The sequence below is a fragment of the Armigeres subalbatus genome, chromosome 2 (assembly GCF_024139115.2).
Source record: "Armigeres subalbatus isolate Guangzhou_Male chromosome 2, GZ_Asu_2, whole genome shotgun sequence".
Taxonomy (NCBI): domain Eukaryota; kingdom Metazoa; phylum Arthropoda; class Insecta; order Diptera; family Culicidae; genus Armigeres; species Armigeres subalbatus.
In genome coordinates, this window is record NC_085140.1 from 29,734,011 (window position 1) to 29,748,087 (window position 14,077).

The following is a 14,077-nucleotide window of genomic DNA, read 5'->3' on the forward strand; positions in this document are numbered from 1 at the left end:
AGAAGGCTTCCAAGCCTCTTGAAAGGAGGCCTCTAGAAATGAGGCTTCCAAACACTTGAAAGAATGATTCCAAGCCTCTTGAAAGGCGGCTTTCAAGTCTCTTGAAAGGGGGCTTCTGAACATCTTGAAAAAGGCTTCTGAACGTCTTGAAGGAGGCTTCTGAACATCTTGAAAGAACCTACCAGGGTCTCCAATTAGCTATGTGTGCAAAGGCGTACGATTGCCAATCCGGAGATGGCAAGTTTTCGGATGGGAAATATACCTTTTAAACGAAGGCTTCCGAACCTTTAGATTCTGGATTTTCAAAATATTTTTCAAAATTTCATTTAGATATTCAAGAAGATTGCATGAGAGCTTTTTTAAATTTACGCGTTAGACGTTTTATCCATTTTATTTTTTGTTCCGCAGCCCTTCATACACTGAATCACAATGCATATTATGCACAAGACAAAATTATGATATATTAAATACATAATTATCCAAACTTTATCAATAAGTTTCGAATTGGAATTGTAATACGTCCGCCATTACGCATTTTTGTCCGAGATACCCCCTAGGGCCAGCGAAGGTACCCCCAGGGGTACATGTACCTCAGGTTGAGAACCGCTGAATTACAGGTTAGATTCGATTATCCGGGGTTCGGTTATCCGAAATTTTAGACTCGATTATCCGGAGTATTTTTTTGTAGTAAAACGTAAAACGGCAGAAATAGAAAAATAACTGAGAAAAAAATATCAGACTTTGATGTCAGACCAGCAAAGAAAGGCATTGATGCTTTTAGTGAATAATGATTAGACATAAGTCTCGACATCACGTGAATGGAATGAGATTCATACAAAGGTGATCGTGTATGACCTTTTGACCAAATCATACCTCGCCCATTTCTCAGAACTTCTGAGGATGAGGAAATCCCAAAAATGAGGAGTTCGCGGAAAGTAATTTTCAAGAAAATCTGGGAGAAAGCAACTTCTTTGAATTCTCGAATAAGAATTTCATTGAAATTCTTTAAAGAGGAACTTCCCAGAATTCAAAATTCTGGAAAGAGCGATTCCGAGATTTCCTGAAGAAGAAATTCTTGGATGAGAAATTCTTTCGAGTTTCTGAAGGGGAGATTCTTCAAAAATTTTGAAGCAGCAACAATCCAGATTTTTTGGAGAACAAGGATTTCTGAATCCTCACAAAACCTGGGAACTCTTGAAGTACCTCAGTAGCTGAAAACTGGAATAAGGAGAGCAATTTTCCAGAATTCATGGGTGAGGAATTTTCCAGAATGCTTGGAGGAGGGATTCTCATGAATTCTCAGGAGAATAATTCCCCGCAATTCTGGCAGAAGGAAGTGTTGGAGGAGTTTCCCTGAATTCCCGTAGATGGAATAGAACAGATTTCTTCAATTGTACCAAATTCCTGGCGCCCGCGCTTCGTCTTTCTCTTTCAGAATTTGTCAGATAGTGCTTAGAGTCGATGTTAGCTCCACGATAGGTCCTGGCGTGAATAATGTTAATCAGTTTGAACGACTTGTGGAGGTCGATTCTGTTTGCTGTGGTGATCTCCAGGTGTATTTATACGGGAGGCTGTGCTGAAAGTAAGTGTTGAGAAGAGAATAGCCAATGGCAATATTCTTGGAGGCGATGAAGTCAATATAGTCGTATGTCGTTTCCGATCTTCAACTGGTGGGTGCCGAACTTTCTAATAGTCGGTCTAAACTCCTCCCACAGGCGTTCAAATCTCCTATGACGATTTTGACATCGTGGCTTGGGCAGCTGTCGTACTCACGTTCATGCTGTGCGTAGAATGCGTTCGTATATGCGTTGGTATATTCTCTATCAATTCTGTATAAGAATCTACCAAAACCTGTATGAGAACTGGGCATATGCGAAATTGTTAGATTCTTATACAAAAAATGTAAGAAAAGCTTACAAAAATATTAGATACTTGAACAATATTTGTATAAGAATCTAGCAATTTCTCATATGCCCAGTTCTTATTAGGTTTTGGTAGATTCTTATACAGAATTGTTGGAAAATCTAACAACTGCGCTTGGGTTTATCATCACAGGCTGTGGACGTCAATTGCGCTCAAGTTGAAGTACCGACATTTGATCCTTGACTTGCACTGCCTTGCATATTGCCCATCAATATGGAAGCTGTTCCCAGCTCCCGATCAATTGAGAGATTTGCAGTTCCATGAGCCGAGCTTCCAATTGATAGTCCCTTTTTGTCGATGTGGTCTTCGACGTATTCGTTCACCTTCGATATCATATAGTATAAAACAAATGCGAAAGGATTCAATTCGAGGGAGCTGGGAGTACAAAAAGCTTTATCCATTTTCCGCATGGAAAGTTGTCGAGCTGGACAACATTATCCAGAACCTCAGTTTTGTAGTACAGTAATTCTTTTTCAAATATCACTAGGAAACTATTCTTGAGTCTACTCGGAGTCCATTTTGTATTTCATTTGGAATTCACTCTGCCTTCTACTCGGGATCCACTTTGGATTTACTCTGGATTTCATTCGGGAACCACTGTGGATTCCACTCGGGATTCTCTCTGAATTCCACTTCAACTTGTATTTTTTTCTATGCTGGATTTCAGTTAGTACTCACTCCCGTCTCCGATCGAAATCTACTTTGGATTCCACTCAGTATCCAGTTCCATATGAAATCCACTCGGAATTCTTTCTGGATTTCACTCAATAAATTCTTTGGATTCCGAATCCACTCTTGATTCCTCTCGGAGTCCACTTTGGATTACACTCAGAATCCACTCTGTGTTCTACTCTTGAATTCCACTTATAATCCCATTTGGATTCCATTTGGCATTATCTCTGGATTAAAATCATCATCCACTCTGGGCTCTACTCGGAATCACCTCTGGTATTTCATAAAAAAGACAGGATCAAGGATTTTCAGCATATATTGAATACTTAACACCTAGCATTAGACAACGGACAGGACATTTGTACAACACCCATATGGGACCAGTAGTGGAGAATTTCCCGCTATACGGAAAGTTTCCATCTTATTACAGCGGGAATCGAACCCACACTCCACATCACGCAGATAAGCCCAATCGACTGACGCTGCTATTTAACTGCACCGACGTAAAGCTCACGGATTTTTTTTTTAATTTTTGATGTACTATTTTTAAATATTGGTTACTGATTGGTTACTGAGATAGCATAAAATCTGAAACTGAATTTTGATTTTTGGTTTCTGTTTTATAATTTCTGATTTTGATCTGATCTCGATGTTTGATTTCTGATTTTTGACTTTTTTTAATCTTTGGTTTATTTGGAAGGTTACAAAGCCGAAATCAAGTTTAATAATACATTTCTTGATTCTTATAAATAGTGTTACTCTTGGGGAACCGAAAGACTCGCGGTTTGGTCTAGGTTTGGGAATACAATAATATAGTAGGAAACGATGGGATTTTAGGGTACTTAAATAATTACGATGCAAATCATATATTCAATTGCTTTGAAACCATCGAAGTAGGCCTAGTGTGAACCACAACTTAGAGTCACATCATCAGCAATCAAAGCAATCGGGGAATATGTCGTCCATCACATTCAGATTCAGTGAACAAACAGTGCGATAAGGTGTTCCAAGTGGCTCCCGCTTGCAAACAGTCAGAATAAACTCCACATTTGGCGATCCTGCTGGATTTTTCACCTTTTTTTTAATGTAGGTAGTATTGAACAAGCGGGAGCACCCATAAAGTAATCGAATTGTTTGTGCAAGTGGACGTTATGTTGTCAAATACGTGGACATTGGGTGAGTAAATTTTAGAAATTGAATTAAAACTGGACCTGTTATTTTCTGAAGATTTGAACCACTAATGAATCACGAGATTCAATTGTTTTTCAATTGTTTTGGTGTATGAATGCGTCATTTTATGTACGGATCAATCCATTTTTCGTTGCGGCGCCTTTCTTAGCAGCAGCATAGTAGTTTCATTTAATGGAAAACAAATTTCAAACATAAATAAAACACTGCTGGAGAAGCCAGTGAGTTTGTTCTATTTTTACCTCAGATTCAAACTAGAATAATGTTCGAGGGCTTGCAACGAGACTGAATCACTACTGATTTCACTCCAAAAGTGATTTAAAATCGTTGGTCCATTTGAGAGCTAAAAAAATAATCTTAAAATGATGAAAGAAAGAGATGTTAACTGTTTTATTCATTTGTAAATATTTCTTCATAGGCGTGCGGAACATATTTATTTTTGCATAGAAAACTAAAGATTAGTGTTTTTGTTACAGATGCTACAATTGTCCAATGCATGGACATTTTTGCCCTATTTTGAAACCAACTTAAGCAAATAAATGAACGGAATTAATTCTTCGATCAAACCCACAAATTTACACTTCCAAAATAAAAGGTAGGCCCAAGCACACGAATAGAGCTGTTCATGGCTACCAAACGAAAATTCTCTGGTAGTGGTCTCATTTTTGATTTTTGATTTTTGACGGCTTTGGCAGGTTTCGTTCTATTATTGTCAGGGGGGATTTTTATGACTGATACAAATAAAATAGAAATTTCTGCATAGCTCGAGAACTAATGAGGCAAATGGAACCAAATGTGGCATGTAGAGTTTTTTGAATACAAGAAAACGGCAGTGAAACAGTACTTGCCGTTTACTACATAAATCATATATTCAATTGCTTTGAAACCATCGAAGTAGGCCTAATGTGAACCACGACTTAGAGTCACATCATCAGCATCAAAGCAATCGGAGAATGTGTCGTCCATCACATTCAGTGAACAAACAGTGTGATAAGGTGTTCCAAGTGGCTCCTGCTTGCAAACAGTCAGAATAAACTCCACAGAGATCAAGACCCGACAACACTTCTCTAACACTTCTCGGTGTTGAACTTAATCTGTAGATTAAAAAAACCCTTCAATAAAGATTAAAAAAAACTTCCCTAACAGGCTTTGGTGGTTTTCCTCGGACTTGGAGATTTTCTGTTAGCGCAGATCTGGGGCCACGATGATCCTTGCACGCCCATACGACATGATAAATGTCCGGATAATCCTCGCCGCAAACACAGAGATTTCCTTCCAAGAGCCCCACTATGGAAAGATGTACATTTGTGTATTGTAGTGATTGGACATTAGACGACAGATGGTTCGAATAAAGTCTCGTCCCATATTCAATTGCCATGGACGCTTCGACACCTGTGGGCGAATTGAATACAGCCATCTATCCAACTTCCCATTTCTGTTGCCAGCTGTTCAAGTTTTCCTGACGAACTAATGTGAAAAATTCATCGAAGGTGATTTTCCGATCATAAATATCACCTTCCATAGCGCCCACCTCAGCCAAAGAGTCCGCTTTCTTATTTCCCGAGTTCCCGAGAACGGACCCCAGGCCATGGTGATTGTGAATGACCGCTTTGATTTTCTAATTTGGATCTCAAACATATGATTTCTGGTTTCTCAAAGCAACTTCCTGAACTAAATGACTTGAATAACAGATTGATTTAAGCAAGGAAATATTTAATCTAATTTCAGCAATCGCACATTATTTCAAAACTTTTGAGTCAAACGATCTTTTCGTTGTACAAACTGAATTGCTAGTAAAAGTAAGGCATTGAATTCCATATACCTTATTAAGCATTTCGTCACTTTTCTTTGGACAATATTGACAACGTTGAGGAAGAACAAATTTCATTGAAAACCTTATGGAAGGTTTTAAACTTATATACGTTGACTTCTCGGTGTTGAACTTAATCTATAGATAAAAAAAAAACACTTTAATAAAGTTAAAAAAATAGTCGTTGACTCACTACCGCCATCTAATTCACTGATTGCGGAAGTACATACAGATGCAACTGATTAGCAACAATCGAGCGCAGTCTATTCGTTTGACAGCTGCATTTGGGATGCGTTTTATACTAAAATGATCATCACGCCATCTCCAAATGATTGCCAATTTAATTCCTAATGATGAATACATTTGAATTAACGGTTGCGAATGTTTACACACGTATCGGATACCAGCCTCAATATCTGTTATCTGTGGTATTATTTAAAAACAAATACAAATCATTATCACACAAACAGACATATCTCTTTCACAGACAGACAAAACTTCTGCAAAAGTTGATAGTTTATCATTGGCGTTTTTCTTCGAACGCTGTTTTTAGTGAGCAAAAGTCGAACGATTAGGGCGCCATTGGTGGTCGTTTGTCCACCGGTAGAATACACTGTTTCAAAGGTGAACGAAGAATAATCATTGATAAATAACAAAAATAATAATATTCCACCATATTACTTGTAATATTCCAGCACATATTTGTTCGGACCTGACGGACATATACTCGACAGAAGTGCCCTCCAGGGCTGTCTTATGACGAGCAATGTTAACATTCTCAAAAATCGATGTCTAATTGATTGTTTTCAAAGCCCTGTGCGCCCAAAATGGCAAAGCACTCCGGATATTAGAATATTTTCCATTTGTTTTCTGTTTCATCTGTTGAAGATAAATTCCCGAGGCTGCCTGCCTGCCCGTCTGTCTGTCTGCTTCATTACTTTGTTCATACGTGTATCTGCAATGGCAGATTGCCTCGTGTTCAACCGTCTACTGAAGTGGGCTTGATTGGAAAATTAGCGGAAGCTTTTAGGGAGAGCCAAGTCTCGCGTGGACCGATCTCGGTTGCGGCGAATGCAGTGGATAACATAGCTCGTTAAATTCGTTGTCGGACACTTGGATATAATCGGTATCACCAGGGTTGGTTCTAGTTAGGTTCTAGCGATATTTTAATGTTTACGCTTCGAATATTGCGGCACGACTGCTACTGGTTGAATCCGGGCATTATTCGCTAGTTTGTTATCATAAATAAACCATACTATACAGTGTACAAAAAAGCTGTACAAGACCGTCGTGGATTTCAAATATTTGCTTAAGATTACAGGATGGTGATAGCATTACTCACGCTTCGTGGGATTTGTCAACATTGTCATATCCTTGACATGTGTTCCATTCATTCAAAATTTGTTCAAATGTTATATATTCTACACTGCACAGTGCATATTAACCGATTGTTTGTAAAGAGCTAATATTTTTTTATATCGCCTTTTAGTGAATGATGCGTATCAAAACTTAACTTTCTTAGTTGGAATAATCTTTTGACATGTTTCGTACGTACATGTTATTGAAATGTATCGAAAACTGTTACAGTAGAATGATCCACTTTTGCGAAATCCATACAATTGATCATCGTCGCCAAACGTAGCCCACAGGTGACGATCGAGTACATTGATCCTCACGTCACTTCCAAAAGAACGCATTCCGTTGCGCAAAACCGCAAAACTCGAACCCGCGTTGCATGTCTGTCGTAGCCGTCGGCCAGAACCGTTTCGATTTCAGTCTTGCCCATTGTCGACGTCGTCGTAGTCGTCGTCCGCACCAACCATGGCATTAATATATTCAAGAGCGATGGACAGTCAGTGCTGGTCGCGGCTTTGTGTTCTTCCCTTCTTGTGGCGAGCACCACCACTCGTCGGATCGGAACAAGAAAAATCAAAACACCGACGGCACAGTGTTATGCTTATTTTTTTTCGCTTCAGCTCAAACCAAGAATTTTTGCGTGATTCGGGATTGTTAGTTCAGCCTGTCTACCCGTATCGATAAAGCTGGACGAACGAGTGGACGGTGAACAAAAGTGAGCAAATAATTTAGCAAATTTTTGCCTGACACTGAAATCGGAATCCAACACAAAAATTTGGATTTCGCAGGTAATTATATTGTTCATGATCTGTTGTAATTCCAAATATTCCATTCTGGAGCGCTTCGTACCTGGACACTATTGCTGCTGCTGTAGCCGTAAACGTTCTGATACAGAACTAGAGTCATGTAGATCAGGAAAATCCCTGCCGCCATTGCTTGCAAAGTTCGTTTATATCGATGGGTCAGCGAGAAGACCTGGCACATCTTCTTCCTAAGACACCTCATAGAAGCTGCTTCCTGCTGCCCGCCCTCCACAAGGACAGTAGCATTTTGATGTGCAGCGAAAATGAGCGAAACAGCAATCTTAGCGGGCGCCAGACTGGAAATGCACTGCTCCAAACTAATCCAAATTCAATGTGATAATCCAAACATGCGCCGAATCACTGTTTTTCGAATTCTTCTCATTTCTTACAATCAACAACTGGTTCAAGATCCCACAGTCACAATTGATCACATTCATTAATCAGAAATACACAATTCGATACCATTACTGCACTTGCACTTTTATGATAGCAGCAATCTCACAACATAAACACCGCTACTTCGAAGTGTGTATCAGCTACGAATCATCACTATCTTCCATGAAAATGGATGAACCTTTCGCGATCCACCCGTATGATAACAGTTGAGACATTTTACGCCGGAATAAAACACTCCGGCGCACACAAATCCCCCCTTATTCCAATATTCAACGCTCTGGTGCTGCTGGCGGTCTGGTTGTTGTCACGCTTCGCGGCACATCGCGGCATCTTTAATAAATCCTAAATAAGGCGAAGAACGCGTCGTCATTTCTCACGAAAGTAAATAAACCCCGAAGACGCGTAGTGAATGCGCCAAATTCAAGCTTCGTAATCTTCTATTGTTGTCACATTTAATTTGTGCGAATAATTCAACGCTTTCAGTTGTTTAAGTTAGCACTTGTACGATATTTGAGGGAGTTGACTCTCAAAAACAGAACTACTGGGAACGAAACGCGACAGCGCACCCTCGCGTGAGTAAAGTCAAATCGGAACTGATCGTTTCAGTCGTTCGCCGCAGTTGCGCTCTCTCACACAAGAAGCAAGATGCGAGCGATAAGTGATCGCTCCCATGGGCTGCAGCTCAACAGAGGTCTCTCTTTCTCTCAAGTTGAATCGAAGTATGCGCGATTTGAGTCTACAGTCGTTATCGTTTCGATTGTGTGGCCCTCTTGTTCTTGTCGGCGATGATCAACTAGCAGACCCACACCTCGCTCTATTTTTTATCATCGTGATCGTGTAGTGTTCCGCTGCGGATGATTATTAGTGATTTGTATGACGGTTCATGCTGGTAACCCTAACCGAAGCATGATTGGAGCGATATGTTCCATTGTTTTGTTTTGGTTTGCTCTCATTCTGTGAAGACGTTATTTGTAAAGTAGGGGAGAATTGCCTAAAACGCACTTCTTGGGAAAAATTGCTGATCATATGAAAATTTTTGTAGAATCATTTATTCTATACTTTTAAGAGAGCAAAAATTAAACCTTACTTTTCATTTCTCAAACAGTCATGTGAAAAGATAAATTCCATGATATTCTATTTATTGCAATAATTTGCGGTTCTTTTAACATGAACAATGCGCACAGTTTTTGTTCAACTTTGTTCATCATTATTTCATAATATCCTATTAAATATTTTTACTTGCCGATTTACATAACTGTATGATCGTCTTCAGTATGTCGCATTTTGAATTGTAGAAATTATATTCACAATATTTAAAAGTCGTTCTGGTCACCCCCTGAACCAAGTGAAAGAACCACTAACTTTCCCTCACTTTATAGATCGAGGACCATGTCCGTCCACGCCAGGAGCGACTTACCCAGGTCTAATTTCATTGCCATTATTGACTCACTTCAAATCGACCACAAACCCGGCTCGGTGGATAGCACGTTCTCTGTATGCCCTCGGCTGCCCTGCATTGGTGTACACCAGTACGTAAGCAACTCTTCAAACCGAGGATCAGCCGCGCTGGAACGACCCAATATGAGAACGAGATCGACCGGCGACGGTGGGGTCTGCCGGGTAGGACTGTACTTGCACGCGGTCGGTTAGGCGCGCACTTTCGATCGATAATAGCCACCAGGGAGCAAGAAGAAATCGACGAGAGGTTGAGCCAGATTTCAACACCTAGAGGCAATGCAACTCCCCCGCTCCGGCGATCCAGCGCCCACTCTACCGAACCGGCACCCAACAAAACTCAGAACGATCCGGTTGTTGCTGGTCGGTTGGTCCATGGATTAAATCGACTTGATTGTTTCCGATTGAACTTGGGCGCGTGCTGCCGCTTTATGTTGCTTTTATTTTCGCAGCATTTATTAGGCGGATTGGGTTTGTTCCTCGAGGGCGGTATTGGTTAGTGCCTTCAACGGATACACCGAGAGTCTGGAGAGTAAAGAGAACCTGAAAAGCGATGTCCGACGATGACTGGGGCTTTTGCACTGCGGATATTATAAATGGCATGAATTGCGGGGGTGGAATCGAAGGTGGTCGAGTAGAAGCTGCCCGCAAGGAATGGACAGATTGGCGGTTTGGGGGACTTTCCTGATTAGCGGAGTAGCGTGCATAACGGATCAGGCAGCGAGGTAGAGTGGCTCTGGTTGGTTTGGAAAGTTGGTTTACCTGACTCAGGGGTAGCATTATATTTAATATTCTGTATATTGTTGATTCAATTTTTGCAAAAGAATCTATTATATTTAGTATATATTTTATATATAAAGTATATATTTGTTCTGCCCGCCGAGTGGGTTAGACATATTATGTTAAATGGGCTTAAACCGAAACCTTGAGCTCATTAAAAGATTTGTAGGTCTCATAGAAATTTTACGGACTAAAAGTGTCTAGCACTTTAGAATATTAGATATCATTTCTTTACGACTATACGAGCAATCATCTACGAGAAGAAAAGGTATTTCAGTCCCAAATGATCAACACATCATCAATCAGCTACGCCTTGACTAAAGAGATTCGGCAGCGAATTCTAAGAACATTATTAAGCACTTAAGCACATCAGCAGGATATAATTAAGCTCTTTACTGCTGTGAATCCCATATTTGTCCCATATGAATTGGAAAACCAGCAAAGATGGGACAGATATGCGATTCACGGCAGTTCAAGCACATGTAATTCTGGTATTTTCCAGCAGAAGCAACCAACTGAAGTCTTTATTGGGTTCAACGAAGAATGAAGTAGAAATGGTGAATAAGTTATTATAGAATAAGGTGCTCTCAATGTGACACAATCTATGTACGCAAAATAAAAAGATCATTTGATGTAAGGTTCAAGGAACATATGGCAGAATTAAGCAAGGCAAAAAGGGAAAATAACTTTTCCTTATCTGGTATGACTTTATAATCATATCAAAATTTTATCAACGTAAGTTATTTTCTTCTTCTTCTTCATCTTTTTTAATGGCTCTACATTCCAACTGGCCGACATTTCATTCCTAAGTTATTAATTGAAAGCTTTTTTATACCCGCTAATGTATCTTGTGTGGCGAGAACAACGAATATACTATACTCAAGGTGTCGAGAAAGTTTCCAATCCGAAAAAGTCCTAGACCTGATCGAGAATCTATCTCGCCATCTCCGGATTGGCAACCCTACGTCTTTGATCGCAATGCTACTGGAGAAGCTTTGTACAAAATGATGTTGAAATATCTAAATTTATATAAAAAAATACACTAGTTGAAACAAAAAGTTTTCAATAGGTATTCAAAAAAGATTAGATACATACAGATAATTTGTTTGATTCAAACATATTTATTTTTAAAACCAAATTAAATATCTGTTTGTTTTTTTGAATGCACTAGTGGGTATTTTTTTTAAACGTGATTTTTTAATTTAAGTTTTGAAAAACAAGCGCAAGTTTTCGAGGATAAGTTTGCTATCTAATTTCTTTATTTCTATAGGACTTCAGATGTGTAATGCAAAACACGAATCATCATTCTATGGCTGAGACTTGGAATCTCCATTGAGAGTACGAAGAAATCGAAGAGGAACGGGACCTCGGTTCTATTCGATCGGCTCGAATTGCCCCGCAGTATTGATTGCACAGTACACGATCTGCATGACCACTTTAACACGGTTACAAAGTATTCGGCGGCGATGATATATTGAATTTTAATGGTTTTAGGAAAGTTTTTCAAGTGTTATGTGATCAACAGCTGCAAGCAGTGGACAAAAAATGTTCCAGAACATTGAGCACAAAGTTTTTCCGGTTTGATCTGGAATTGAACTGTTCGGAGTGGTAATGTTATAGATTCTGAAAATCACATATCAGATGATGAGCCATTCCCAATAAGGTCTGCCTGCATGATTAGGAAAACCATGTGACACCATTGTCTCCGTGAAGCCTGTTCACGCCAAATTTCGGACACCCATCTTTCAAATTTTAACGTGGTCAGCTTTTATTACTAGTATTCAGCTATCTTGGTTGGTGTTGAACATAATTAAAAATAAAAAAACACCTTAATAATAAAGATTTAAAAAATATCTTCGTTTAGGCACTAGTTTATGTATTTTTAAATTATGGAAGTGCGTCTGAAAATATCGTGCCTATTTTGTTAAATCTTTTCTTAAAAGTAAGCTAGAAGTGATACACTAATTACGTATTTATTGCGAGGATTTCATCCCATTATACGTCCCATGGTGTGATTTGTTCATACACACTCATACAATCCTTTTTCTGCGCGGAACTTCACATAATGTCAGCCTGCTCTACTTTCCCCTTCGCCCTTCGTAATAAGTGTATCAAATTCAGGGAGTTCAAAAATTTCTCGTCTGACATTAGTTCAACTCCACTTGTCATAAGACGAGTTTGTACAATCCCATTGAATTCCACCACTTAATTGTATCTTGACAGATACGTATTTCGACCTCAACAGTAAGGCCGTCTTCAGTGTCTCGTACTTGACTCGACTTATACGAGACACTGAAGACGGCCTTACTGTTGAGGTCGAAATACGTATCTGTCAAGATACAATTTAAGTGGAATTCAATGGGATTGTACAAACTCGTCTTATGACAAGTGAAGACATTCCACTAAAAAGCTCAAAATAATTTTCTTAACATTAGTTCAACTGCCGACCACTCTTTTAAATAACTGTAGGTACAGATGCAATAAGATGTCATAGTGAAAACTGATGCCGGTGCATGAGCAATAACTGAAAAGCGTAAAAAAATATCAAGATTCGTGCCCTCAGAACCATGCTGATGTTGTCTTTTATGAACACCTAAATGAGTAAAAGAAATATGAATGTTTTAAAAGAAATAATCGATTGAAATATAAAAACCAAGATGAATACACTACTAGGTGCTCCAATGTGCCAAGTTTATGGAAGAGAAGACGGCGGGGGTGTGTTACGGGGTAAGATCTACCACGGTTACATTGCCAGCTACAGGCAAATCCTGACCCAACGAATACCTTCCTCATTATCCAACTCCGTGGTACTTATGAGGGTGTCGCTAAGTCGGTGGCCTCTCGTTAAGTAAGTACCACATCAACACTTCCTTCCCCTCCCTAGTTACGGTGAAGATGGGCGTGGCCAGGAGTAGTAATCCTCATGCTTTTGTTATTTTTGTCTAAGACTGGAATCAAAGACCACTCCCCTTCTTGATGTTTGATAGCATTCTAGATAAGGATCTCAAAAGTAAAACATGAGTATCACTAGTGTCCAAGCTACGAATTACACCGTAACAATGCTAATGCTAATGCTAATGAGACGACGGTGGGGGTGAAAAATTCATTTTCAGTGCAAAACGAAAACAAACCCGCTGGCTCTCCCATATTAAAATCCAAGGTTGCTGAATCGTGAATTTGGAAGATTGGAACACCTAGTGGTGTATTCATCTTGATAAAAACCATTTTTAGAAACATGTCCAAATTCCAAAATATGAGAGTTTAATGTTTTTGTTGAAAATTTCAACTAGACACATATTGCTAAGATCCATTTTTGCAAATTATAGTGGAAAATTATAGTGGACACATTAATTGCCAAAAGGCTGAATCATTATGGCAGTGTCGTGTAAAAAGCTGGATTCAGTTTAATGATGCGGATCTTTCATACGGATCGGATCTTTGGATCAAAAAGTAAAGAGAATGCAAAATGCTGAAACGGTTGTCATTCAGGACTACACTTTTGAACCGTACATTCAATAATTTCACCCCTCTCTAACTCACATATACTTATAACATGCATAGAGAACCTACAGGGGTTAGACAAAAAGGTTGAGATAGGCAAAATTTTGCCGAAGTTCAAGTCAGCATAACTTTGCGTAGAATGATCCGATTTTGATAAAAAAAACCTGAGATTGGTCCACGGCCACCGTAGATA

General features: G+C 39.3%; 1 protein-coding gene across 1 annotated transcript in view; it reads right to left on the reverse strand.

Annotated features, from left to right (window-relative positions):
* The window catches only part of LOC134218409 (fringe glycosyltransferase), a 235,214-nt gene extending 226,472 nt beyond the window's left edge, over positions 1-8,742 (reverse strand). Inside the window, exon 1 of the mRNA XM_062697361.1 lies at positions 7,799-8,742. Coding sequence (XP_062553345.1) covers positions 7,799-7,954 — 156 coding nt within the window. The 5' untranslated portion in view covers positions 7,955-8,742. The remainder of the gene's footprint in view (positions 1-7,798) is intronic.
* Positions 8,743-14,077: the final 5,335 nt, after the last annotated feature.